The following is a 27,246-nucleotide window of genomic DNA, read 5'->3' on the forward strand; positions in this document are numbered from 1 at the left end:
TGGGTTTCCCTGGTGGCTCAGATGGTAAAGAATCCGCCTGCAATGCAGGAGACTTGGGTTCGAACCCTGGGTTGGGAAGATCCCCTGGAGGAGGGCATGGCAACCCACTCCAGTATTCTTGCCTGGAGAATTCCACGGACAGAGGAGCCTGGTGGACTACAGTCCATGGGGTCATAAAGAGTCGCATGTGACTGAACAACTAAGCATAGCACAGAGTGACTAATGCTTTGACTTTTTGCTTAAAAGTTAAGTTAGCTAGGATTAACTTCTGTTGCTTAAAATCAAAATAACCTTATTAAAGTATTGCATAATAAAAATTACTATATAAACATCTTTGGTGTCATATCTGTGTTGAAATACATTTATAAATAAAAATTCCTACTATCAAATTCACATTTATAAAAATTTCTTGTGGGACCCTATTTTGTGGTGAGTACAATTTGAGAACCGCTGTGTACAACATCCAAGTGGAGATGCCTAAAGGCATCTCCTTTAGGTTTGGTGTAAGGATGGTGGAATCAACAAGGTCTGAGCCAAAGAGGGGAATTTGGAAAATGTCAGCAAGTAGGTGGTAATGGAAGGTAAGTGAGGGTAAATGCAATTGAGAGTAGGTGTAGAGTATAAGAGAAGAGGGTGAGGACAAAACTCCAGGGACTTAAGGGTTAGCTGAAAGGAGTCCATAAAGGTGACAGGATGCCAGAGAAGTTGGAGGAAAAACTAGGAGAGAGTGCTGTCAGGGATGCCAAAAAATAAACCGTTTTAGGAAGCAGGGCATGGCCAACGGTGTCAAATGTTGCTGAGACTGCAAAGAGTCCATTTGATTTAGCAACACAAAGATGTTGAACTGTTTCATTGTTTAGGGTTAAGGATTAAATGGCAAATATGAAAGAGAGATGGTTGCCCACAACTTTTTCAGGAAACTTGGCTCTGTCAAGAAATAGTACAGACAGGTGAAGGGCTGGGTGTTAGAAAGCCGGGACCTATTGGGTTCACAGGTGTGAGGGCTCTATTTTCAGAGGCGTTCATATCTCATCAAAGACAGTGAGTTACTGGGATACAGAACTGGCCACCTTCCCTTGCCTGCAATTCCCACTTCCCCAAACTGATGACATACTATTTTTGAGATATCTATTAATGGAGGTTGTTGCACGGTCCTGGGAGGAAGAAGAATTACATAGAGGGAAGGGTAGTTATAAATGTTTTAACTTATTCCCATTTGTACAGGGAAAGAATAGTTAACCACAGCCTTGCCTCCATCTTAATGATGGACGGTTGAATTTCTCTGCATGCTGGACTTGTCTACACTGTACTCTTGGTGGGGAGCTGGGATCCTCTTTGCTTTGTCCCTCCACCCAGTGTATTGCAGGGTCTGCCCCCACGTGTTCCTAGAGCTCCCACTTGTCCTCGTGTTCCTCCCCCAGACCTCCTTCTGAACAGTGTTAATCTGGGACACGTTAACGAATTGCCATCCCCAAGAAGGACTGGGGCTCTTTGGAGGGGGGGGGTTTATTTTGGGGCCCCACCCCATTTCTGACCACACATAGAACCGTGTGCAGCAAACTATGGTCTGAGTAATATTCTGCCCATCTGCTTTTATATGGCCCGGGAACTCAGAATGGTTTTTTGTTTATAAATGATTGGAAAAAGAAGTGAAAGAATTGGGGACATCCCTGGCCGTCCAGTGGTTAAGACTCCACACTTCCAATGCAGGGGACTCAAGTTTGATCCCTGATCAGGGAACTAAGATCCCACATGCCTTCGACCAATAAATAAATGATTTGAAGACTCTGCCTGACTACCCTTGCTCTCTCCCCCCACCATAAAAAAAGGATTATATTTTGTGACTCATCAAATTTATATGAAATTTCATTTTCAGTGATTTACTATCTGGTCCTCTATAGAAAAAGGTTGTTCACTCCTGGTGTAGAACTGTAGGTGGCCATATGCCATCTGTCTCCAGCGATAGTTTTGGTGATGTTAATATGACTGATGGTGAAAGCTGCTGTTGTATCCAACGCTTTGCGACCCCATGGACTGTAGCCTGCCAGACTCCTCTGTCCATGGAATTCTCCAGGCCAGAATACTGGAGTGGGTAGCTGTTCCCTTCTCCAGGAATATTCCAAACCTAGGGATGAAACCCAGGTCTCCCTCATTGCAGATGGATTCTTTACTGTCTGAGTCACCTCCTCTCTAATTTACTAGGGCTTTCCTGGTGGCTCAGATGGTAAAGAATCTGCCTGCAATGCAGGAGACGTGGGTTCTATCCCTGGGTTGGGGAGATCCCCTGGAGAAAAGAGTGGTTACCCACTCCAATATTTTTGCCTGGAAAATCCCACGGACAGAGGAGCCTGACGGGCTTAGTCCATGTTGCAGAGTCCGGTTGCAGAGTCGGACACAACTGAACGACTAACACTACTTTCCTAAGGGGCTGAATCTTCCGCTCCACAGGAATTACTGATGGATTAATCCACAAAGGAAGCCTACCCCAACTCTGGCATTCTACCCACCACCACACACACACACACACACACTCACACACATGTGTGTACTCTTTAGTGTTTGGGGATATGCAGAAAGTCATGGGGGAGTGTTTGGAGCTGTTATGACTGCTGTTGTTTGTTTCTCAGAAGGGAGTATGGATTTTGAAAGGACCGTGTTCACATAGATTGATTTCTAAGATTACTACTTAATTGCCACATTAGATTTTTCTCACTGCCTCCCCCTCAAACCCTTTCTGTCTTTCTTTTTCTTCTCTATCATACTTGCAGCATATACACTGACAGTTTCTTCCTCGTCTCCCACTTCTCAGCCCACCACAATCTGGAGTCCACTCCCACTACAATGCTGAAACTGCTCCCAACATATTTATCACCCATCTCATAATTACCAAATCCAAGGACGCTTTCCAGTCCTCCCTTGACTTCTGAGCAGCATCTGATAATGCTGACCTTGCCCTTCTTCGTGGAACATCTCTATTTCTCTGAATGCTCTTCGTCTTTTATTCTCTTAGCTCCTAGGATGCTCCTCCTGCCACCTGCTGCTGCTGCTGCTAAGTCGCTTCAGTCGTGTCCGACTCTGTGCGACCCCATAGGCGGCAGCCCACCAGGCTTCCCTGTCCCTGGGATTCTCCAGGCAAGAACACTGGAGTGGGTTGCCATTTCCTTCTCCAATGCATGAAAGTGAAAGTGAAGTCGCTCAGTCGTGTCCGACTCTTAGCGACCCCATGGACTGCAGCCTACCAGGCTCCTCTGCCCATGGGATTTTCCAGGCAAGAGTACTGGAGTGGGGTACCATTGCCTTCTCCGCCTCCTGCCACCAGGTTCATAAAAATCAGTGTATTGCAGTGACTAGTTAACACTTAATGTCTGTGCCACAGCTTGTCTCCTATATTGTGTTCTAGACTGTTCTGTCTAGGAGTCTGCAAAGTGTGTGTTTCCCAGCCTTCCTGGGAGGTTGGCTTCCTGTTAGATTCTCTCAGTAGGGGGCATGGGCTCATATTTATGCCTTAGGCAAGAGTTTAAACTCAGGACTTGGAATAGGCTCAGGTTTTCCTCTGGTGCTGGATATATGGATTGTCTTGGACACTTAGTCATCAAGAGGTGAAAGGGATGGGAGTAGCCAACGGTGCGTCCTTCTTTGTGTTGGGCATCTGCCTTAAAACTAGGATCCTGCATGCCGTGTGGTGCAGCAGGAAGCAAAGAAACAAAAACCCCACCTGTCTTCTGGTGTAACAGAGCCTATATGATCTAGCTCTTGCCTAAATTTTTAGCTCATTTTTAATCAACTATACCCCAATAAACTTAAAAAAAAAAAAGATAAAGAAGTAAAAAGTAACTCCTAAAAAAAAAAAAATTCTAGCTCCTCTTGACATTCCACCTTCATCCCCTGCCTGTTACCAAACAGGAACACATGAACAACCTCCAACTATTACAGTCCAACTATACAGAGGTCTCCAAAGAGAGGAGCTCTGAATGCCTTTGACCTTCACCCCTTTGCCTGCTCCTTGCCCTGGGTGGTTTTTCTCTCCTCACATTCTGCTGGCCTGTTTTTCCCTCAAGACTCTTATCAGCCTTCCTAATTACATCCCACATATTCCTCCATCCTCAAACAGTCTGAAGAGCCCTGGGTCTGGGGTGGGGGTGGGGGGGCAGTTTGCTGTGGGAAAATGAGCTTCCTCAGTTTATTATTTGGCCACGGGGTGGTGCTGCTCAGAAGAGTCCCTTGGTCTGTTTACAGGCTGAGGCTGACAGCCAGATACTAGAGAGGGATCCCCACCAGGAGGCAGACGTTCCTCCACTGCCTCCCCACACCGCCAGCTACACCCCAAGGCTGGCCGGGTGAAAGAGCCAAGTCCTCAAAAGGTGACTTGCCCCAGGTCTCTCCCCAGCAACTGATAACGTCAAACCGTACACTTTTCATGATTGGCTTATCCAGAATGCCAAGGGCAGTGGAGGGAAGTGAGCTGGAGAAACATGATCTGGGAAGGAATTTGGGGACCTGGGTCAGCTGGCTGGTAGTTCCTAGCCCCCCAGGGAGGTGTGAAGATATGGATCATGAGCTGAGCCAGGAAGCTGCGCTGCTACGGCTGCTCTCCTTTCTGTGGCTGCTGCCCCTGTCCTGGACCGCCCCTGAAGGTACGACAGTACCTCTCATTGACTTCCATCCTGATTGGGGTAGAGCCTAGGGAGCCGGGGTATTTGAAAGTGACAAGAGTGCTTAGTAAGTGGTGAAAATGTGATGAGAGAGCAGAAACGATAGAATTGGGAAAGAGAGCCATGCTATGGATGAATGGTAAACAATGCCAGAGGTGCCTCGTAGGTTCCATTGAAGACAGTCTCTTGAAGCAGAGATTATTATATCCATTTTCCAGATGAAGGAAATGAGACTCAGAGTTTAAGTAACTTGGGCAAGTTCACCCCTTTGGTAAGTGATAGAGCTGGGATTTGAACAAAACAGATGTTATCTCCACTGTTCCTACTTAGGAACCCTGCACTCTAAAATCAATTCACCTTACAATTCTTGAAAAACCTCTTAACTTTTTTGGTCCTTAGTTTCTTTCTCTGAAAAGGATGGAGTGGAATGGAAGAAGAACCTGGATGATCCCTCTTACTCTGTCTATCATTCTGGGTATTAGGTTTTGAGTAGAATCTTTCTGGCTGGGGAGATTCCTGCCAGGAGTTTCAAAGAATTAGGGATTATTTCCTGTAGCTATGGTACTATTCTCCCAGTCCTGTCTTTGCAAGATCTGCAGGGCTGAGGGAGGGAAGATATTTTTAGAGAGGCATGGTGCCAATGAAGTGTCTGAAAAGAAGCCTGGAGAGTGGTTTTATAGTCTGCCATGGACTTCCCTGGTGGCTCAGATGGTAAAGTGTCTGCCTATAATGCGGGATGCTGCTGCTGCTGCTGCTGCTAAGTCACTTCAGTTCGTGTCCGACTCTGTGTGACCCCATGGACTGCAGCCCACCAGGCTCCCCTGTCCCTGGGATTCTCCAGGCAAGAACAATGGAGTGGGTTGCCATTGCCTTCTCCAGTGCATGAAAGTGAAAAGTGAAAGTGAAGTCACTCAGTCGTGTCCGACTCTGTGTGACCCCATGGACTGCAGTCCACCAGGCTCCTCTGTCCATGGGATTTTCCAGGCAAGAGTACTGGAGTGGGGTGCCATTGCCTTCTCCGATAATGCGGGATACTCGGGTTCAGTCCCTGGGTGGGGAAGATCTCCTGGAGAAGGAAATGGCAACCCACTCCAGTATTCTTGCCTGGAAAATCCCACGGACGAAAGAGCCTGGTAGGCTACAGTCCATGGGGTCACAAAGAGTCGGACACGACTGAACACTTGTGTGTGTCTGAGTGTAGGATACAGTACTGTTGTCTATGGCTTAGATCATGACCATTCTTCCATCCACGTGAAGACTGGGAAACCCATACAGGCCCTTCACAAGTCAACAGGATGGCCTGGGAATTACACAAAGGTCTCTTCTGTGGGAGACAGTAGCCCTGTGCCAGGACTTCCCAGGTGGTGCTAGCAGTAAAGAACCTGCCTGCCAACGCGGGAGGTGGGTTCGACTCCTGGGTCGGGAAGATCCCCTGGAGGAGGAAATGGCATCCCACTCTAGTACTCCTGCCTGGAGAATCCCATGAACAGAGGAACCTGGTGGGCTACAGTCCATAGGGTCACAAATAATTGAACACGACTGAATGGACTTAGCATGCACGCACACAACTCTGTGCCAAGACGCATGGCTTGGTTAGCAAAATGCAAGCTGAATTTGAGCCACAACTTACCTCCTTGGCTGGGTGCTTTGGGGCACAAAAATACAGTCAATGCTGCGACTCTGTCAACTGAATTTGTCACTTTAGATCCTAGAACCTTTTACTTGTTACAGCTTTAGATGGTTGATGTTTTTATGGACTGGGAAAGTTTGGAGAGATTCTTTAATTTCTTTTTTGCCCCTATTGAGAGGCAGAGCCTAAGTGACAGACACAAGAAGGGTTATAAACCCACCACTGCCCCCGTCCTCCCTGGAGCAGGGCTGTGTTGTGTTTTAGTTGAGGTAAGCAGAATCTTCATTAGGTTATGCAGGATCTTTCGTTGTGGCAAGTGGATTCTCTAGTTGTGGCACAAAGGCTCCTAAACTATTGCTCAGTAGCTGTAGTACACAGGCTTAGTTGCTTCTCAGCTGTGGGACCTTCGTTTCTCAACCAGGGATCCAACCCAAGTCCCCTGCATCGCAAGGTGGATTCTTAACCACTGGGCCACCAAGGAAGTCCCTTGCTGTTCTCTAAGCTAAAGGGGATCCCACCTCCCTGAACCCCACCCCATCTCTTTTGCAGCTCCTGCTCCAGGGTGGAGGGATGAGCTACAAAACCACACGTTCCTGCACACAATGTACTGCCAGGACTGGAGCCCCAACGTGGCGCTCTCTGAGTCCTACGACGAGGACCAGCTTTTCTCCTTCGACTTTTCCCAGAGCATCCGAGTGCCTCGCTTGCCTGAATTTGCTGACTGGGCTCACCAGCATGGAGATACTTCTGACATTATGTTTGACAAAGGTTTTTGCCGGGCCATGATCGAGGAAATTGGCCCACAACTTGAAGGGCAAATCCCAGTGTCTAGAGGTCAGGGCATTTTTCTGTAGGGGTGGGGAGGGGAGCTGCCCTCTTAACCTCATTATACACTGAATTTTTCCCTTTCACACCAATTCCCCATCTCTCATGCTTTCTGGTTCTCCCCTTGAACCTTGATCTTTCTACCACCCATGGTCTGCACTCTGTTTTTGTTGTGGGCAGAAGAAAAGCCCCTGGGGTGTAGTAGGATTCAAAATTATGGAACTTGATAAATTTAGTGGGGACCAACTGATGCCTTCTGACTGTTAGCACTTGTGTTATGATTGATGCTCAGCAAGATGGAAGGGGAGAATGGAAGTATCTGATGATGTGTCTGAATTTCATTTTATTTATTTATTTTAAAACTTGAGTTTATTAGGAAATGTTGATGGATCATAGTAGATGGAAGCCCTAGCTGAGTTAATGAAATGGTAGTTAACTGCCTTGGTAAACTAGGCTTAACTACATGGATTAAGTAAGCTCTGTTAATATTTATTTTATTTTTCTGCCATAATTGTTTGGACATCACAATGTGTGTTTTTAATTGAAATATAGTTGATCCACAGTGCTGTGCCAATCTCTGCTGCACAGCCAGTCATGCACATGCATACATTCCTTTTTTAATATTCTTCTCCATTATTGTTTATCCCAGGAGATTGGATATAATTCCCCATGCCACACAGCAGGACCTTGTTGTCCAACCGTTCTAAACGAAATAGTTGACAATCATAATGTGTTTTAATGTACATTTTTCAAGATTTTAACAACAATACCACATCAAAACTGAGTTGACATTAATTGGATGACAAGGTAACGTAAAAAACATATATAGATGTGATCAGCATGTCTTTCAAATATGTCCAAACATATAGTTCTTGAAACGATCCTTAAAATCAGTATTTTCAATGTTTTTTACCAATTGGTTCTTTTTTTCCGGTGGTTACCTTTACTTTTTAATTTGATTTTTATTTTATATTGGAGCAGTTGATGTACAATGTTGTGTTGGTTTTAGGTATGCTTACACACATACATACATTCATTCTTTTTCAGTTTCTTTTCCCACATAGGTTATTACAGAATATTGAGTAGAGTTCCCAGTGCTGTAAAGTAGGTCCTTATTGATTATTGATCTTATATATAGTAGTGTGTATCTGTTAATCCCAAACTCCTGGTTAAAATGTTCCTGCATTTTTAATGAGAAGACAGCCCGTGGTCAGGTGCCCACGTGCGGTCCAGACCGGAAGTGCTGCAGGAAGTTAGGGTGGCGGGGCCGGCGTGGTCTGGCTCTGGTCCAGGTCTGGTTCTTGCCTGGGCAAAGACCTCCCCCAGAGCCCCAGTTCCTCGTCTCTCCTCCATGTGCCACGGCCCTTCCATAAACGGGGGTCCCATCTGAGCTTCCTTCCCTCACGCCTCAATCCCCCCACAGGGTTCCCCATCGTTCAGGTGTTCACACTGAAGCCCCTGGAGTTTGGCAAGCCCAACACACTGGTCTGTTTCATCAGTAATCTCTTTCCACCCACACTGACCGTGAACTGGCAGCATCAGTCGGCATCTGTGGAAGGAGCCGGGCCCACTTTTGTCTCCTCGGTTGATGGACTTACCTTCCAGGCCTTTTCCTACTTAAACGTCACACCAGCACCCGCTGATCTTTTCTCTTGCATCGTGACTCATGAGATCGATGGCTACACAGCAATCGCTTTTTGGGGTGAGACTCTTCTCCCTGGAAGCCTGGTTCCTTTGTGGGGCAGAAGAGAGGTGGACCCATGGGAGGGCTTCTTTCTCGACCTGGCCCTTGTTCAGGCCGTTCCGGCTCTGCACCGAGCTCAGTCTTCCCAGTCTCGGAGTCTGCCCTGTCATAGACAGCCACGTCATCCCCAACCAGGTCTCGGGGCTGATCAGCTCCCCTTTTTCTCCAGTGCCCCAGAACGCGCTGCCCTCTGATCTTCTGGAGAATGTGCTGTGCGGCATGGCCTTTGGCCTGGGTGTGCTGGGCATCATTGTTGGCTTGGTCCTCATCATCTACTGCCGAAAGCCGTGCTTAGGGGGTACGTTGGGGCGTCTGGAGGGGGCGGGAGAGCCAGACACAGTGGCACACATGTGAGTTTGCCGGGGACCGTCTTGTGACCCAGGGAGCACCCAGTGGCCCTTGGGTGGGCAGGCCTGTATCCGCACACCCATCCTCCTGGTTGAGGCCCCGGGCGCACACACACAGTTACAGGCCGGGAGGCTGTCTTTGCGTGGGGGAGGAGCAGTGGGGGAGCTGGAGGAAGGGTGTTTGGAGATGATCTGGAAACAAGGAGAGAGCAACTTCTGGCTGGTGTGTTGCTGGTGGGGAAGGGCCTTTGGGGATGAGAAGGAACCCCCCCCCCCCTCCACCGCCCTGATGGATTTTCTCCATCCTTCTTTCTCCTCAGGCTGACTCTTCCTGACCAGAGTCTGATGCCAACAGCTGCAGCCATCCAAGCAGGAGGTGTTCAGGTTCTCACATCCTGACCAGGATCTCTCCTTCCCAGAGCAGGAGGCCCTGGGACTCCTCTGGGGTGTGTGTGTGTGTGTGTGTGTGTGTGTGTCTGTGCGGGCTGTGCAAACAGGTTTCTCAGCTGAGGGCTCTGCATCCAGGGGAACCCAGAGTGGCCTTCTGATCACAACCCTGCCATGTCAAGGCAATAAATCTCATTTCTTAATATTGGTGTGGCTTCTTTTTTAACTCATGATATTTTATTTCTGGATACTTTAACTCGAGTAGGTTATCATGTCAAGCTCAACATGCCTTTACCTGATACAGTTTGCCCTCATTAGGGAGAGAAATGGGAAAACCCCAAACTCATGGCTGACTCCTGCTCCCTGGTCTCCACACAGCACAATGGCTTTTACTCCTATTAGTCTGTGCAAAATATGTGAGCAATGAAAGCAGAGCCTCTTTCTGATAATCTGCTCACACAGTGGTGGAGGAAGCTTCTTGTTTTTTTTTTTAATTTTTTATTTTTTTGCACTCTACTGTTTGTGAAAATGTTCATGCCTAGTAGAGGCTGCCTTGAGGAATATATAACTACCTTCAACCTTCACCACAGCTGGGAAAATAAGAGCTTCAAAGTGGGAAAAATAAGACTTCAGATGCTGTTCTAACTCAGTCATCTCGGTTTTGTGAAAACAATGTAATCAAAAATCACTGAAGTGAAATGTGAACAGTTTGGAAGGGCCCAGAACTCCCGTGTCCTCTCTGATGGCCTGTCCCGTGGCCTGCGGGGACTGTCCAGGGAGCCATGCTGCTGCTGCCCCGTGTGGGCGGTGGTGGTGTGGTGGGGCACATGGCAACTCCCTTTGCCTGCACTTTCTTTCTTGCTTTTCTCGAGGTCTGGGAGTTGCTTTGAAGGAGGGAGTGGCATTAAGGCGAAAAGTGAAATTATTTTGGTGTTGGTGCAAGAGTCTCTGTTTTCTGCATTGTATCAGAATCTCAGGGAAAATATTCACTTCTTCCGAGGACCTGGCACCTCCTCTGAACCATCTTATTGCTAAGAGCAGCACGTGTACTGGTTAGGAAGATGGGGTGCAGAACCAGACCTCTGGGGATTCAGTCATGACTGTAGCTGTGTGCCCTTGGATGAATTCCTCAACCTCTCTGTGTCTTGGTGTCATTTTTTTTAAAAGGATGATGTTAACAGTGGGGCCTCCCTGAATAAGGTTGCTGTGAAGCTTAAATAAATTAATATCTTGCAGAATGCTTAGAACAGTGCTTCGCATGTAGAAAAAGTGTTTGTAACTTAGCAAAGATTTTCACTGGGGAATTCAGCAGCATCGTTAACTTCTTTTCTGGAAACACCTTTGACTCTACCTTCAAGTATTATATGGTCTCTCTTTGAGATCTTTTTCTTTCACTTTTTCATCTGTCCCTTGTTGCTTTCTAGTTCTTCTTGATTTCTCTCTCCCCATTTTCCAACCTATCCAGAAACTTCCTGCCACTCAAGCCTTAAAAATGCTTTTATTTATTTAGCTGTGAGTATTTTTTTGGCTGTACCTCTTGGCTTGTGGGATCTTAATTCCTCGACCAGGAGTGAACCTGGGCCCTTGGCAGTGAAAGTGCAGAGTCGAAAACCACTGGACCACCAGAAAATTTCCAAACCTTCTTTTTAACTACACTGTGTGGCCCTTAGACAAGTCACACTCTCTCTCTGGGTCTCAAACTCCTCATCTGTACAGCGGTGGGCTTAGGTTAGGTGCTCTCTGATCAAGCATTCTGTGATACTGCCACTTATAATATTCAAGAAGCCTTCCAGACCCTCTCTCATCTGAGGTCCCCCTTTTAATAAAAAACTTAGTGCCTCCTCTTCCATGAACCTATTCCTAATCTTCCAGCCCTAACTGACCTTGACTGAACTCTTCCAAGACTTGATGCACTCAGCCCAGGCTCTGCTCTCATGGCTACGCCGTCTTGGCTCATGTGTTGGTTTTTTCACGCAACTGCTTTGTCATTTCAGTGATTCAGGGACCATAAACAGTTTACACGCCCACCAACTCTCACCTTCCTTTATTATCACTAGCACTGGAAGTTATTTGACTTTCAAATGTTGGCAATTCAGTGGGCGTCAAGTGGTCTCATGTTTTAATTTGCTTTTCCTGCCTTACTAGTGAGGCTGGGCATCATCTCCTAGGTTTCTGTCTGTGTGAATTGCTGATTTATATTGTTCATCTATCTTAAAAATGGTTTTTTCATGTGACTGTGGTGGGGGGGGGGGTTCTGATATATTCCGTATAGTAATCCTATGTCAGTATATAAATACTGTCAGTGCCTTCTTCCACTTTGTTGCTCATCAGTTAAGTTTGTATATGGTTCCTTCCCTAAATAGAATGATTTCATTTTCATGATCAAAACCCATATGGTGGGAAATCCCTGGGGGTCCAGTGGTTAAGACTTCCAAAGGAGAAGGCACTGGTTTAATTCCTAGTCAGCAAACTAAGATACCACATACACGTGATGTGACCAAAAACTTAAAAAAAAAAAAACCCATATGGTTTGTGTTTTCATAATCTTAAGAAATTCTTTCCAAACCCAAGGCAGTAAAGTTATAATTTTTGCTGGAACATAAAGCACAGTGATAAGGTGAGTCTCCATATTCTCAGTGAGAATATTTTAAAAAAATTTTGACCAGTTTCAAAATATAAAGCTTTAGGTATATAGAAGTTATAGGCAAATAGTCAAACGTCTGCTAACTGCTTTTATTTAGTTACTCACAAGTTTAAAATCACATAATTTATAACATAGTATTTTAACACATATTGCTATTTCCACTTTCATGTTCCATAAAATAATTTTTATTCTAAGTCTTCTCATGTATTTATTTTTGATTATGCTAATGGTTTCTGAATTATTTGATTGATTGATTTAAAAATAAATCCATTTATTTAAACTAAAACGCCCCACCAAAACCAGTGTGTTCTTTTCTCCCATCTCCTGGCCCCTGTCTCTGGCACCTACAAATCTGTTCCCTTCCATTTCTATAAACTTGTTTATTATTATTATTCCACATAATAAAGAGATTATATGATATTTTTCTTTCTCCAACTTATTTCATTTCACATAATGCCCTTGAGGTCCATCCATGTTGTTGAAAATGACAACATTTTATTTTTTATTACTGAATAATATTCCATTATATGTACACAGGACAATTTCTTTATTCTTTCATTCACTGATGGACAGTTAGGTTGTTTCCATGTTGTGTCTACAGTAAATAATGCTGCAGTGAACATGGGAGTATATAGAGATATATATATATATTTGAATTAATGTTTTTGTTTTCTTTGAATAAAGACCCAGAAGTGAAACTGCTAAATCATATGGTAGTTCTATTTTTATTTTTTTGAGGAATTTCTATACTGTTGCTGAATCCTTATGCAATATTGGTAGGAATGGAAGTTGGTTAAGCCACTGTGGAAAACAGTATGCATATGTCACATATTTATTAATTGAAATCATTTTAGAATAATGTATCTTCTCCAAAGAACTTTGAAAGAATGGCCATAATTTGGAAAGGGAAAAACTTAAGGACTTATATCGAAGGTAATTCTCTCTTTTCTGATGAATAATTTTGGGTAAAAATGCTTTGCTTTATATTTGTCTGGCCATCTATGATACGGCACTAAGCCTTCTTCTACTGGTGTTTGTTATTCTCCTTTCACATTTGGATCTTTACTGATCTGGAGGTTTTGCACGTGGTGTGAGTATGTTTACAACTTTCTTTTTCTCCAAACACTAAATTGACATTAATGTCATTTAGAAACTATTTGATTTATTCCCAGGAATTTTATCCCAAATTCTGCCATATGCATGGATTTATCTCTGAATTATTCTGTTCAATTGGTTTGTCAGTTCCTTGTTCACTTAAACATGTTTATTTTTTAATTTTTATTATTATTTTTTTTTATCAGGGCCTCGATCAGAAGGACTTGGGCCCCCCATGAGCGGCGCCGGGGAGTGGGCCTTCCATAGGCCACATGTCCTGCGCCCCACCGAGGGGCGGGGATTCGGCGCTGGGCTCTTCCCTGTTCACTGGCCGTTACTGAGGGAATCCTGGTTAGTTTCTTCTCCTCTGCTGACTAATATGCTTAAATTCAGCTGGTTGCCACGTCTGATCTGAGGTCACGTAAACATGTTTAAATGATTAAGGCTTTTTAAAAATGTGTTCATATTTGACAGTGCTAGTTTCCATTTATTTGCCACCTGACTTCCCAGAAAACTACATTATGCTCTTCTTGATCAAAATTGTCTAAGATTCTCATGGACTTTATTATTATATATATTTTAGAATCAGTTTGTCAAATTCCCCCCAAATTCTGCTTTGATTTTTGTTAGAAATATGGGGGGAACCTGACTTCTTCATTGTGATAGGATGCCTCATCCATGAATAATGGAATGTCTCTTCACTTCTTGAGGTCTTCATTTATATGCTTTAATAAAGTTTTCCTTTTATTCCATAAAGTTCTTATACTTTTGTATGTTAATTTCTAAATATATAAATATATTATGGTTTTTAAATTCCTGTTATAAATGGTTGGCAATTTTCAATTATTTTCTGATTATTAAGATATTATTATGGGGCTTCCCTGGTGGCTCAGATGGTGAAGAATCTGTCTCTAATGCAGGAAACCTGGGTTTGATCCCTGGGTCAGGGAGATCCCTTGGAGAAGGAAATGGCTACCCACTCCAGTGTTCTTGCCTGGAGAATTCCATGGACAGAGAAGCCTGGCTACAATCCATGGGGTCGCAAAGAGTCAGACAGGATTGAATGACTAATACTTTCACTCTTTCAAGATATTATTATAGTGTAGGATTTTGAATCATAAATCCTGAGTTGTCATCGTGCTATTACCCAGCATCTGGGTAAAGCTGAGCAGTCACTCACCTCCCTCTGCCTGCATTTTCTCATAGTTAAGATGAGGAGGTAATAACATGATTCAAGAGTGGTGGTGGTAAGACTTCCCTGGGGGTCCAGAGTCTAAGACCCCATGTTCCCAATGCAGCGGGCCCGAGTTTGATCCCTCGTCAGGGACTAAGATCCAACATGCCACAACTAAAGATCTTGCAAGCTGCAACTAAGTCCTGGCTCAGTCAAATAAATTAAATGTTTTTTAAAAAAGACTTGTGGTGGCAAATCAGGTAAAATATATGCTAGCAGTTCAAGTAATCCGGCCGCAGGATGGAAAGATGTTGAACTAGTTATAGCGACTGTAACCCAAAGGTCAGGGTCTTGAGTAGTGAATCCCAACAGAGAAGTTGGAGAGTGAGAAGAGGCGGGATGGCAGGTGGGTGGACATGAAGCTGAACAGACTGGGAAGTCATGTAATCCTGACCCAATGCAGAAGTGTGTAGTTTTGAGAAGACATTGAAGGAAGTCACAAATGTGGTCTTATACTATTGGTTTTCAATTACAGATGTTGGATGGGTTGAACAATTTTTGACTTTATAAAATGGAAGCTTAAGTGAAAACTGTCTGTTCAGAAGAGGAGCCTGTGTGCGTACAGGGACACTAGGAAGTACCTAGAAGGGCTTCAGTATTAAGGCCAGCCTCTCGGAAAAAGCCTAAGACCACATCAGTGAATTTCTCCCATGTGCCAATGATGTCACTGTAGTTGTTTTTGTTTTCACCAGTCCAGGTGGCTGGTAGACCCTCAACAGAAACTTGCATTTCCAAGCTTGTGCGGTTATACACCAACCGCCTTCCTCTTCTCTCATATGAATGCAGCCCACTTCCAGGCCTACTCAATGGAGAGGACTTCCTGTGCACCAAACCCACAATGACTTGTCATTTCTCTTTTAAGGCCACTATCCAGATTGCTTGCCTGCTTTAACAAAAACTCTTCTCTTTCTAGATGTTTCTCCGCACTCTCCAACTGACCTGCAAGTGAACGACATGGAGGCAGAGGCCACATCTCTTAGCTCTTGGGAGTCCGTATAATGCTTTGCACATACACACCATAGTTAGTCCACTTCTAGCCATGGTGGCCAGGTTGGTGGAAGAGGCAGTGGGCAAGGAGGGGACTTACTCTTTGGGCCCTTCTATAGTGGCAGTAGAAGAGGGACAGGGACTTCCCTGGTGGCCCAGTGGTTGAGAATCCACCTGCCAGTGCAGGGGACACAGGTTCGATCTCTAGTTCAGGAAGATCCTACAAGCCACAGGAAAACTAAGCCCGTGCGCCAGAACTATTGAAGTCCATGAGCCCTATAGACTGTGCTCCGCACCAAGAGAAGCCGCTGCAACAAGAAATCCTTACACCACAACTAGAGCAATGAAGACCAAGTATAGCCAATAAAGAAAGAAATACAGAGGGACAGCACAAGAGAAGCTGCCTGGGGTTCCCTAACGTCAGTCCTGGTTTCTACATAAATGGTCATCCAATCACCAACAGGACTGGAAAAGGTCAGTTTTCACTCCAATCCCAAAGAAAGGCAATGCCAAAGAATGTTCAGACTACCGCACAATTGCACTCCTCTCACATGCTAGTAAAGTAATGCTCAAAATTCTCCAAGCCAGGCTTCAACAGTATGTGAATCATGAACTTCCAGATGTTCAAGCTGGTTTTAGAAAAGGCAGAGGAACCAGAGATCAAATTACCAACATCCGTTGGTAATTCAAAATGGATTACCAACGTTGGATCATCGAAAAAGCAAGAGAGTTCCAGAAAAACATCTGCTTCTGTTTTATTGACTACGCCAAAGTCTTTGACTGTGTGGCTCACAACAAACTGGAAAATTCAAGAGATGGGAATACCAGACCACCTGACCTGCCTCCTGAGAAATCTGTATACAAGTCAAGAAGCAACAGTTAGAACCAGACATGGAACAACAGACTGGTTCCAAATTGGGAAAGGAGTACCTCAAGGCTGTATATTGTCACCCTGCTTATTTAATTTATATGCAGAGTACATCATGCAAAATGCCTGGCTGGATGAAGCACAAGCTGGAATCAAGATTGCCGGGAGAAATATCAATAACCTCAGATATGCAGATGACACCACCCTTATGGCAGAAAATGGAGAGGAACTAAAGAGCCTCTTGATGAAAGTGAAAGAGGAGAGTGAAAAGGTTGGCTTAAAGTTCAACATTCAGAAAACTAAGATCATGGCATCTGGTCCCATCACTTCATGGCAAATAGATGGGGAAATGATGGAAACAGTGACAGACTTTATTCTCTTGGGCTCCAAAATCACTGCAGATGGTGACTGCAGCCATGAAATTAAAAGACACTTGCTCCTTGGAAGAAAAGCTATGACCAACCTAGACAGTATATTAAAAAGCAGAGACATTACTTTACCAACAAAGGTCCATCTAGTCAAAGCTATAGCTTTTCCAGTAGCCATGTATGGATGTGAGAGTTGGACTGTAAAGAAAGCTGAGTGCTGAAGAATTGATGCTTTTGAACTGTGGTGTTGAAGAAGACTCTTGAAGCGTCCCTTGAATTGCAAGGAGATTCAACCAGTCTATCCTAAAGGAAATCAGTCCTGAGAGTTCATTGGAAGGACTGATGTTGAAGCTGAAACTCCAATACTTTGGCCACCTGATTCGAAGAACTGACTCATTGGAAAAGACCCTGATGCTGGGGAAGAAGGCAGGAGGAGAAGGGGACGACAGAGGATGAAATGGTTGGATGGTATCACCGAGTTGATGGACATGAGTTTGACTCTGGGAGCTGGTGATGGACAGGGAGGCCTGGCGTGTTGCGGTTCATGGAGTCGCAAAGAGTTGGACTCGACTGAGCGACTGAACTGAACTGAAGTGAATTACCAACAATGCTCAAGACAGTTGAAATATTCTTTGGAGTTGCCTAGAAGTGGGGGACAGAGCTATGTGTGTAAAATCAAACACAAAAAAGTAGAATTAAGAGGAAAAAGGGAGGGAAGAAACCACTTCGCTGAGCACAGGTCTCTGGGTTTTTCTGTCCAGCTTAATTCTAAAACCACCTTCAATCTTCTCATTAATAGAGAAGTGAAATTGCCTGCATTTCCTGTTGCTGCCTCATGGAGGGTTTCACATCTCCTTTGGCTGCCTGAGCAGAGACCCAGGCACAAGAGGGAGCTCGCCGAGCCTCCAGGAGCTGGCAGAGGGCCACGCAGCGAGCATTCCGGTTCCAGGCAGGCTTTGGAGACCTTGATAAGGATCCCGAGACCTGGTTCCTAAGGTTAGGCTCACCACCTACCTGGTGGTGGAGGAGAGACTTTCAAAGGGGAAGTGATCATGTGTGTAGGAGAACTCGCACCATTTTGAGACTGTTGAAAGAGAAAGTAGAAGAGACACTGGTTCAGAGTGGGAGGAAATCTGAGCATTGGAAAGATAAGACTCAGAGGGATGTGCTGGCTCTTCCCTTTTTCCTTTTCTCAGCGGGGGCCGCCACAAGCTACCTCTATGTGGTCCTCTCAGTCCTAGGACAGTGAGTGTGTGGGCACACTCAGATGTGTGTGTGTGTGTGTGTGTGTACCTTGAAACCTTTGGTGTGAATCTTCAACTTGTTTTCCAAATTGTAAGAAGGACCATTCATAACAGGACTTTTAAGATAGTTTTTTAAGATGAAATAGTGTGGGTCTCATAGTACCCACCATAAAGTAGAAGCTCAACAAATTTTGGACTCCCCCTCCCCACCCCCCGACTCCTCTGTTTTCGGTTCATTCAACACCCTTCACGGCTGATTAGAGAAGTTCAAGTGTAGAACAATCTTGTAACCAGGGGGGTTGAGGGCGGGGGTGGTAGGAAAACATGGTCAGAGCATCAGTGAAGCTCAACTAATTACACAAAACCAGCTTTTGGTTCCTGATATTCGTCTATATATTTATTTGGGGGATATTCTTTCCCCTTTCCTTTCTTCTTCAGAAATATCGTATTCTCCTGGAGTCAAGGACTTGGAGGGGGACAGGGAAGTGTCGTATTAAGGGGTTCCCTCCTCATCCTCCTTTGTTTAGCTCACTATTAAGTCAAGTTCAAGAGCTTTCAGGAACCAAGCTGGGGAGAGGCAGCCCTGAAGCCTGGTGGGGACCACAGGGAAGTCAACTGAGGGTTTTACATCTGTAATGGAAAAATCTACCAGTTGTATAGGTCACAGGTGAGAATGAATTGCTACGTGAAGCTTGTCTTTTCCTGGGAAAGAAGAACAGGGAATGTTTATCTCATTTTTCTAGTGGCTTCACAACGCGAGGAGGGCCTGCCCCAAGACAGATGGCACCTGTCAGGGAAGCACATAGGGGAGTTTTGAGTTTGGGGGAGACAAGTGAGCTATGGGCACTGGCTCATGACCAGCTATTTATCAAGCAGATTAGTGGGGTTGCCCAGCGGTCTGCCCTGAGATGGTTCAAAGGCTAGGAGGACAGGGTGTCCTGGCTCCAGAAAGCAGAAAGGGGAAAATGAAGCTCGTCTGGCTAGAACGGAAGAAGCAATGGGAGCCCAGGGAGGGACTGTTCAGGGCTGTGGCCCTGAGCTCTTACCAACAGCGCCTCTTATTCTGCCATCTTGCTTTGAGGCCAGACAACTGCACTCTTAGCAGCCCTGACTCTACTGCATTCCCCACAAGTGCCTCTTGTCCACCTGTTTCCTGGGCGACAGGACAGACCACGGGTTATGTAGTCAAGGGTTAAGTTCCCCAGTGACTTCCCTTAAAGGAGCAAGAGAGGTTACCTTGTCTCAGTATCTGGAGTGACCTTGAGAGAAAACAGTTAGACCAAAGGGCAGTCTAGGCTGCATACATCCTGGGGATACAGGGTTTTTTCTCTCCACCAGTCTAGGGAAATCCACCTGTGTGTGTGTGTGTGTGTGTGTGTGTGTGTGTGTGTGAGTCGCTCAGTCGTGTCTGATTCTGCAACTCCATGGACTGTAGCCCACCAGGCTCCTCTGTCCAAGGGATTCTCCAGGCAAGAGTACTGCAGTGGGTTGCCATTTCCTTCTCCAAGGGAAATCCACCTGCAGACTGGTTGTTCTGTGGGACAGCAAGAGACTAGTTGCTAAAAGCCCAGGGCAGGATGAGATCTACCTGGTAACTGATGATGCTGGGCTGAGATGCTCAATGATTTGTCTCTATACTTGTCCCCGCCTACCTAGGCAATCTGACAATTCTCAGTTTGGAACGCTCAGATGATCTGGCAAGGAACAGGTTTATTATCTCAGGCCTTAGTAGCCCCAAATTGCTCATTTAGAGAGCATCAAGGGGCCCCGGGCAATACCATATTCCCACTTAGTGTGTGGAGATCCTCTACCCAGGCTGGGACTTCTGGGATAGACGAAGACCCAGGGCCCCTGGAGGAGCTGGTCCAGGGGACCGAACTCCCCGTGTCTCCCCAGAGCAGAGCATGACTGTCCTCCTGTCGCTGCTGCTGGGCCTCAGCCTGGGCTGCACCGCAGCAGGTAAGGACTCTCCCTTCCTCTGCTCCCTTTGGATTGGGAGATTCTGTTTTGCCATTGGATTCGGATACCCCAAAGCAGTCTGCTCCTGCTGCTAAGTCACTTCAGTCGTGTCCGACTCTGTGCGACCGCATGGACTGCAGCCCACCAGGCTCCCCCGTCCCTGGGATTCTCCAGGCAAGAACACTGGAGTGGGTTGCCAGTTCCTTCTCCAATGCATGAAAGTGAAAACTGAAAGTGAAGCCGCTCAGTCGTGTCCGACCCTCAGCGACCCCATGGACTGCAGCCTGCCAGGCTCCTCCATCCATGGGATTTTCCAGGCAGGAGTACTGGAGTGGGGTGCCATTGCCTTCTCTGCCAAAGCAGTCTATCTCCCTATTATATACTTCCACAGCACTTTGTACCGTAGCTTTGCAGCAATTTTTTGAATTTATATTTTTAAATTGAAGTATTGTTGATTTACAATATCATGTTAATTTCTGCTGAGCAAAGCGACTCAGTTACGCACATGTATAGTTCTTTTTTATATCCTTTTCCATTATGGTTCCATTATCCCAGAATATTACTCTAGCTGCCAGAGCTACACAGTAGAAACTTGTTCATCCGTGTAGCAAATTTAATGTAATCAAGCTGTGTAATTATTTGTGTAACAGATATCTCTTGCTGGAATGTAGGCAAAGGTGATGATGGCCCTGTTGATAACTGCTGTGTCCCCAGTTCCTCGCGCGGTGTCTGGCACACAGCGAGTACTCCAGATATACATGTGGCATGGATATTTAATAATGTATCCAGCACAGAACAAGCCTGACTCTTTCCTTTGACCCCTTTTCTCACTCAGTCATTGGCCTTACTGAAAGTCTTAATCCTGGGTAAATTGTTGTGTTTAAACATGCAAATAATTTTGGGTCACTTGTGTCTCCATGCTGAGTCTTATGTAAAGAGAAAACGGGATCTAGGAACTTCTCTGTTAGGATCACCTAGTCCCTGAATCCGGAGAAGGCAATGGCACCCCACTCCAGTACTCTTGCCTGGAAAATCCCGTGGACAGAGGAGCCTGGGGGGCTGCAGTCCATGGGGTCGATAAGAGTCGGACACGACTGAGCGACTTCACTTTCACTTTTCACTTCCATGCATTGGAGAAGGAACTGGCAACCCACTCCAGTGTTCTTGCCTGGAGAATCCCAGGGACGGGGGAGCCTGGTGGACTGCCGTCAATGGGGTCACACAGAGTCGGACACGACTGAAGTGACTTAGCAGCAGCAGCAGCAGTTCCTGAATCAGGACTTGCAGAGACTCCTGTTCGTGAGCTTGGTGAGCAGATGATGCCTCAGGCAGGAAGCCTGCACCCTCCTCACCGGATGTAACTGAGCCTTGGGCTCCGGCAGAGGACCCTGAGCCGCCCCCTTTCTCTGGCTCCTACAGGTGGTTTTGTGGCACACGTGGAAAGCACCTGTGTGTTGGACGATGATGGGAATCCGAAAGACTTCTCGTATTGCATCTCCTTCAACAAGGATTTGCTGACCTGCTGGGATCCCCTGCAGACCAGTATGGTTCCTCGTGAATTTGGGGTGCTGAACGGCTTGGCCCGGTACCTCTCACAGTTCCTCAACAATAACAGTGACCTGATCCTTCGCTTGTCCAGTGGTCTGCAGAACTGTGCCGCGCACACCCAGCCCTTCTGGAGCTCTCTGACCCACAGGACACGTAAGGAGAGAGGGGAGCAGAGGGGCAGTGAGGAGAGGGGAGGCCACAAAGGCTCCCTCCATTGATAGGGGGTTTGAGATGTGGGCAGAAAAGAAGCAGAAAAATGGGAGCACCTGTGATGTAGAAAGAGAGGGAAACAAGGGGGTTGACAGGGGTGGGGCTGGAATGCAAACCGGGCGGTGATATTTGAACAGGCAAGGAGCTTCTGCAGGGAGAGTAAAAATGTTTTCCTTCGATTCAGGGCATCTCAGGAGCCAGATCCAAGTTCAGCCAGGTGTTGAACTGTCAGAATAACCAGAATGGCTTTCCCCAAAATGCTTGTGCCTTTGTATCCCAGGTTCTGGTGTCCCGGGTCTAAGATGGGCCCAGGCATGGGACAATTTGGAAAGCCTCCCAGGGAATTCTGAGGCAAAGTGAAAGTGAAAGTCGCTCAGTCATGTCCGACTCTTTGCGACCCCATGGACTATACAGTCCGTGGAATTCTCCAGGCCAGAATACTGGAGTAGGTAGCCTTTCCCTTCTCCAGGGGATCTTCCCAATCCCGGGATCAAACCCAGGTCTCCCACGTTGCAGGCAGATTCTTTACCAGCTGAGCCACAAGGGAAGCAAACTCTCTCCCTAATCACTTGCATAGAGAATGACTTGAGATTGGTTAAAAAAAAACAAAACAAAACCCAAACTTGAAGTTCTCTATCTTAAAAAGTATTGTGTCTCAAGATATCATTTCTCAGAATTGCCTGGGGAAGGTGCTTGTTAAAAATGCAAGTCCTGGGACTTCCCTGGTGGTCCAGTGGTCAAGAATCAGTGTTTCCACTGCAGGGGGCACAGGTTCAATCCCTGGTCAGGGAACTAGGATCCTGAAAGTGGTGTGGCACAGCCAAAAACAAAAACAGAAATAAATTTAAAATAAAAACATAAAAATAAAAATGCAAGTCCTTGAGAGCTACTGCAAATCTGTTGAATAAAAATATCCAGGGATACAGGCTAGGGAATCTGTGTTTTAACACAATATCTTGGATTTTTATTGAGGATTTTATTTGAAAGACACCCAAGCAAGCTGAAGGGTCGCCTAGAAAAATAAATTACTAACAGACGGCAATATGAATGATCTGATGAATTGGGTCCACCCTCATCCAAATTTAAGAGTTAGTCCTGAATTAGTCTTGCTTCCTTAAACTATTCAGGCTTGCCAGATGGCACAGTGGTAAAGAATCTGCCTGCCAATGCAGGAGACTCTTGAGATAGGGGTTCAATCCCTGGATCAGGAAGATCCCCTGGCGTAGGAAATGGCAATCCACTCCAGTATTCTTGCCTGGGAAATCCCATGGACAGAGGAGACTGGCAGGCTACAGTCCACGAGCTCGCAAAGAGTCAGACACGACTGAGCACGCACACATGCCTTAAACTCTTCAAGGAAAAAAATACTTTTTTTACCAAGTTAATCTGTTCAATGAGATTTGAGGACAAGGGTGTTTTCCTACTTTTGCTCACCCCACCTGTAAGTCTGGATGACAATTTGCTTTTATGTATTTGCAATGAATACAATGCCTTCTGAAACAGCTTGCAGTTCAGCCCCAGCTTCTACTTAAGGTGACCAAACAGGATTTTGGAGGAACAAGAAAGGAAGGAGCAGGGATGGAGTGGGAGACAGGAAAGAGTGCAGAGGAATATATTCCAGCTTCTCATTTTCAGAGGGATGTGTGCAGGCCTAGGGTGAGGGTGGGCAGGGTGGGTGGGCAAAATCCAAGAAGCATTGAAGTAGGAGAGAAACCAGGTTGGAGGAAAAGCCAGGGTGGTGCCCTCCTTCGTGACTGTTTTTTTCCTCCTGTGCAGGCCCACCGACCGTGCAGGTAGCCAAAACCACTCCTTTTAACACGAGGGAGTCTGTGATGCTGGCCTGCTATGTGTGGGGCTTCTACCCAGCGGACGTGGCCATCACGTGGAGGAGGAACGGGCAGGAGGTCCTCCCACACGGCAGGGCCCAGAGGATCGTCCAGCCCAACGGAGACTGGACATACCAGACCGTCTCCCATCTGGCCACAACCCCCTCTTTTGGGGATACCTACACCTGTGTGGTCGAGCACATTGGGGCTCCTGAACTCATCCTCCAGGACTGGAGTAAGTGTGTAGCAGGCGGGAGGAATTAGCATTAAAGCAGAGAGCTACTGGAATTCCCTGGCATTCCAGTGGCTAAGATTCTTCACTTCCACTTGCAGGAGGGCCAGGTTTGATCCCTGGTCGGGGAATTGAGAACCCCACATGTTGCTCTAGCGTGGCTGACAACAACAAAAAAGCAGAGAGCTACTGCAAGTGGGTAGTTGTAAAAAGAACACCAATACTTTGGCAGAGGGAAGAAGCTGTAGAGGTCCATGGTACAGGGAAGAGAGGGAGATGCTGAAAATGAGTGAGTCTGGAGGAACTCGTGGAGAGTTCTCGACCAGAGATGGGGCCAGGGGATACTGGGACAGAAAGCGTTAATCATCCTTGCTGTTGCTATGGTGCTGTGGCTGGTGTTCTGTGTTTGTTGGAAGGTGGGAGGGGAGCCTGATTGTCCTGAGAAGAGGAAGTCGATTTGGTAACCATATTTTCAGAACCCCAAATTGTGATGCAATATTCTAGGATCTTCAGATTTCCACTGTTGTCAAGTCAGGGATGGGAACTGGAGAAATAAAGATCTCAGGAGAGTGAGGACCCTCTTGGTGTCAAAGAGGGGAAGCCAAGGCTGACAGAGGCTTTGATGTGCACGCTTGGGGGCTACCGCGTCAAGCCAATCATCGCTGTTTGAACCCCAGGACTGGAGATAGTTAAAGGAAAGGAATTTGGGAGGGGGACAGGATTCAGACTAGGACCAGCCCCAGGATGTAGGGGCTGTGGAGGTGGGGCAGAGACAGATTCTGGAAGGACCCATGGCCAATCTGAAAGTGGACAGGTAGAGACACCTAAGCCCTCGGATAGCAAGGAACTGCAGAAAGGAAAGGTGGAAAGATAATTTCATGGGAAAATGCTCGAATAAAGCAGTCAAGGGAGCAAGTATTGTCACCACAGGCAAATGAAGAGAGGAGTGGGGGGCCCTTCATTCTTTGGTCAGGGTGCCTTTGGGGTGAAGAAAGAAAACAGGAAGCCTGGAGGGCCCCCACGGTCTCAGAGAGCATCTGGAAGCCGGGGTACAAACCTGGGGAGAGGGGTTCCTCAGGGACCTACAGGAACAGAGACCCACGGGACAGGGGTTTTGAGGAAAGGCCGCTTGCTCGGGCCTGGATTGGTGTGAGCCCTGGGCCGCGGATGAGCACCTCTGAAACTCTGGGCGGAGGTCGCAGTCAGCGAAGGCGCTCTGGGGACCAGCTCTGGGAACCGGTTGCAGTTCAGTTCCTGTTTCCGCAGCTCCTGGGCTGTTGCCTGCGCAGACGGTGAAGGTTTCTGTGTCTCTGGTAACGCTGGTCCTGGGTCTCATCGTCTTCGTTTTCGGTCTGCGCAGTTGGCGGAGAGCCACCTCCTCCGGTGAGTGAGCCCCCCGAAACGTCAGTCCCAACCTCTGCTCGCTTTGGGTTTGTGACTGGTTCTCCCGTGGCATCCCCCATTGCCGTGGAGGAGACTTTCATCCACCAGGCCCGTCCTGGGCGGGAGGGATCAACTGAGAGATGGGGATCGACATCTACACACTACTGTGGATAAAATAGATCACTAATAGGAACCTGCTGTATAGCACAGAAAACTCCTCAGTACTCTGCAGTGGCCTAGATGGGAAGAGAATCGAAGAAGAGAGTGGGTACAGGTATATGTGTAACTGACGCACTTTGCTGTACACTTGAAAGTAAACAACAGTGCAAATCAACTATAGTCTAATAAAAATTAAAAAAAAAAGAAAAGACTGTCCTCAACTCAAATATTTTCTTCTCCTAGGCTACATTTTCCTCCCGGGGTCCACTTATCCAGAAGGTATGTCTCTGTTGGTCTGTGTGCCTCCTGGTCCCTTGGAGGGGGTGATAGAGGGCGTTATCTCCCGCGCTGACGGCGGGGGCGGTGCGCGTCCACTGGGATCAGGCTGAGTGTGATTGAAGCTGCTGCTGTTGGGCTCAGGAGCAGAAAGCAGGAGCACCGACCCCTTCCGCTTCTGCCCAACAGTGTGTCTGAATGTGGCTCCTCAGTGCTTGGTGATCTGGAATTTTCCACATCACTGTGTTAAGGGCTCTGGCATGGATGGTTACAGGGACAAATGATGGGGTCAAGTTGGCTCGAAGCGTTGAAGCGTTATTATCTCCTTTTCATTTCTTCTGCAGGTCAGCACAATTGATAGAGGCAGAACCCTACAGCTTTCCCTCCACGTGAGAAGGAGGTCTGAACTCTTGGGGATGCTGCTGGGGCCCTCCAGCTCCTCCAGCCCTCCACATCTTCTTGGACCCTATGGTTTCTCTATTTAATTCTTTGAATTTCCCAGTCTTCCCTATGTGAGGGCTTTCCTGGTGGCTCAGCTGGTAAAGAATCCGCTTGCAATACGGGAGACCTGGGTGTAATCCCTGGGTTGGGAAGATCCCCTGGAGAAGGGAACGGCTACCCACTTCAGTGTTCTGGCCTGGAGAATTCCATGGACTGTAAAGTCCATGGGGTCACAAAGAGTTGGACATGACTGAGCGACTTTCACTTCACTTCACTTCACTTCACTTCCCTATGTGAACCTTAGTAACTTGGGGAAACTCATTCCTGGTAAAAATATTCTGTAACCAAGGTGCTGTCCATATGCAGAGCCCAGGGCTAAATATCTGGGGTGAATATCATCTGGGGAGGAAGGTCAAAGACCCTCTTGGGGGCCCCCACTGTGTCACAGAGGGCGTGAGTCACTGTTGATTGTCTCTGAGGAATAAACTGGTAGAATCCTGTTTTTTTCCATGTTTTTTCCTGTGGTTCTGGGGAGGGACAGTGGGCAGTCGGGGGCTGGGCTTGATTCGCTCCTCCTGGAGCAGACGAGTTGGTGTTTCCTCCCATTTTCCCATCTGGACACGATGGAACTGGGGGCTGTTTTCTGCTGGATAATTCATAAGAAGATTTTAAACTTTGGTGGGAGGGAGTCACAGAATCATAGGTAATAGGAGGTTAACAGTTTTCTGAACTCATAAGAGATCTTAATGAAGCTTAAATGAGTTCATACTTGTAATTGGCCAAGAACATTACCTGGTACCCAGCCAGCCCACCGCGGTGAAGTTAGCTGTTAGCAGTCACTCTACTTTCCCGGCCAGGCTTCCTACCAGCTTGCTTGCTCTGTTTCATTTGATCTTCATCACAACTCAGGTAGTCAGGGTTCAAGGGGCAGAGCTCAACTTCAGATCTGAATTCTGGGCTGTTATTCCTTCCACAACCAGCATAGGAAAGGGACCACAGCTCGAGTGCTTGTAGGCACTGGGTAGGTGCTTTATGCTGTATCTCATTCATGCTCCACAATCACCGGTAAGGGGGAAGTGGTCTGCCTCCAAGTCCCAAGATGAAAGTGAGGTTCAGAGAGGTTAAATAGCTTGCCCAAGATCGAACAGCAAATTCTCTACAGGGTGTCGGTCTGCCTGAGCTGGAAG

At 46.7% G+C, this 27,246-nt stretch overlaps 2 protein-coding genes across 2 annotated transcripts; both read left to right on the forward strand.

The window, feature by feature from the left end:
- Window positions 1–4,435: 4,435 nt before the first annotated feature.
- LOC102393133 (HLA class II histocompatibility antigen, DM alpha chain) lies at window positions 4,436–9,788 on the forward strand. The gene is made up of 5 exons (XM_006050291.3): window positions 4,436–4,634; window positions 6,832–7,116; window positions 8,531–8,809; window positions 9,021–9,149; window positions 9,519–9,788. Exons 1-5 carry the CDS (start codon window positions 4,436–4,438, stop codon window positions 9,521–9,523), a joined length of 897 nt encoding a protein of 298 aa, XP_006050353.3. The 3' UTR covers window positions 9,524–9,788.
- A 9,902-nt stretch (window positions 9,789–19,690) lies between these two features.
- On the forward strand, window positions 19,691–26,559 carry LOC102392808 (HLA class II histocompatibility antigen, DM beta chain). Its single transcript, XM_006050290.3, has 6 exons — window positions 19,691–19,984; window positions 21,404–21,685; window positions 23,519–23,803; window positions 25,067–25,183; window positions 25,586–25,621; window positions 25,963–26,559. Exons 1-6 carry the CDS (start codon window positions 19,930–19,932, stop codon window positions 25,974–25,976), a joined length of 789 nt encoding a protein of 262 aa, XP_006050352.1. The 5' UTR covers window positions 19,691–19,929; the 3' UTR covers window positions 25,977–26,559.
- The last annotated feature ends 687 nt before the right edge of the window (window positions 26,560–27,246 follow it).

This window comes from Bubalus bubalis, chromosome 2 (genome assembly GCF_019923935.1).
Source record: "Bubalus bubalis isolate 160015118507 breed Murrah chromosome 2, NDDB_SH_1, whole genome shotgun sequence".
NCBI lineage: Eukaryota > Metazoa > Chordata > Mammalia > Artiodactyla > Bovidae > Bubalus > Bubalus bubalis.

Coding starts and splice junctions, on each gene's coding strand:
- LOC102393133 (XM_006050291.3), top strand. CDS start 4,436: ATGCCAAGGGCAGTGGAGGGAAGTGAGCTGGAGAAACATGATCTGGGA. Junction 7,117..8,530: donor GCAAATCCCAGTGTCTAGAG/GTCAGGGCATTT, acceptor ATCCCCCCACAG/GGTTCCCCATCGTTCAGGTG. Junction 8,810..9,020: donor CACAGCAATCGCTTTTTGGG/GTGAGACTCTTC, acceptor CTTTTTCTCCAG/TGCCCCAGAACGCGCTGCCC.
- LOC102392808 (XM_006050290.3), top strand. CDS start 19,930: ATGACTGTCCTCCTGTCGCTGCTGCTGGGCCTCAGCCTGGGCTGCACC. Junction 19,985..21,403: donor CCTGGGCTGCACCGCAGCAG/GTAAGGACTCTC, acceptor TGGCTCCTACAG/GTGGTTTTGTGGCACACGTG. Junction 25,184..25,585: donor GCGGAGAGCCACCTCCTCCG/GTGAGTGAGCCC, acceptor TTCTTCTCCTAG/GCTACATTTTCCTCCCGGGG.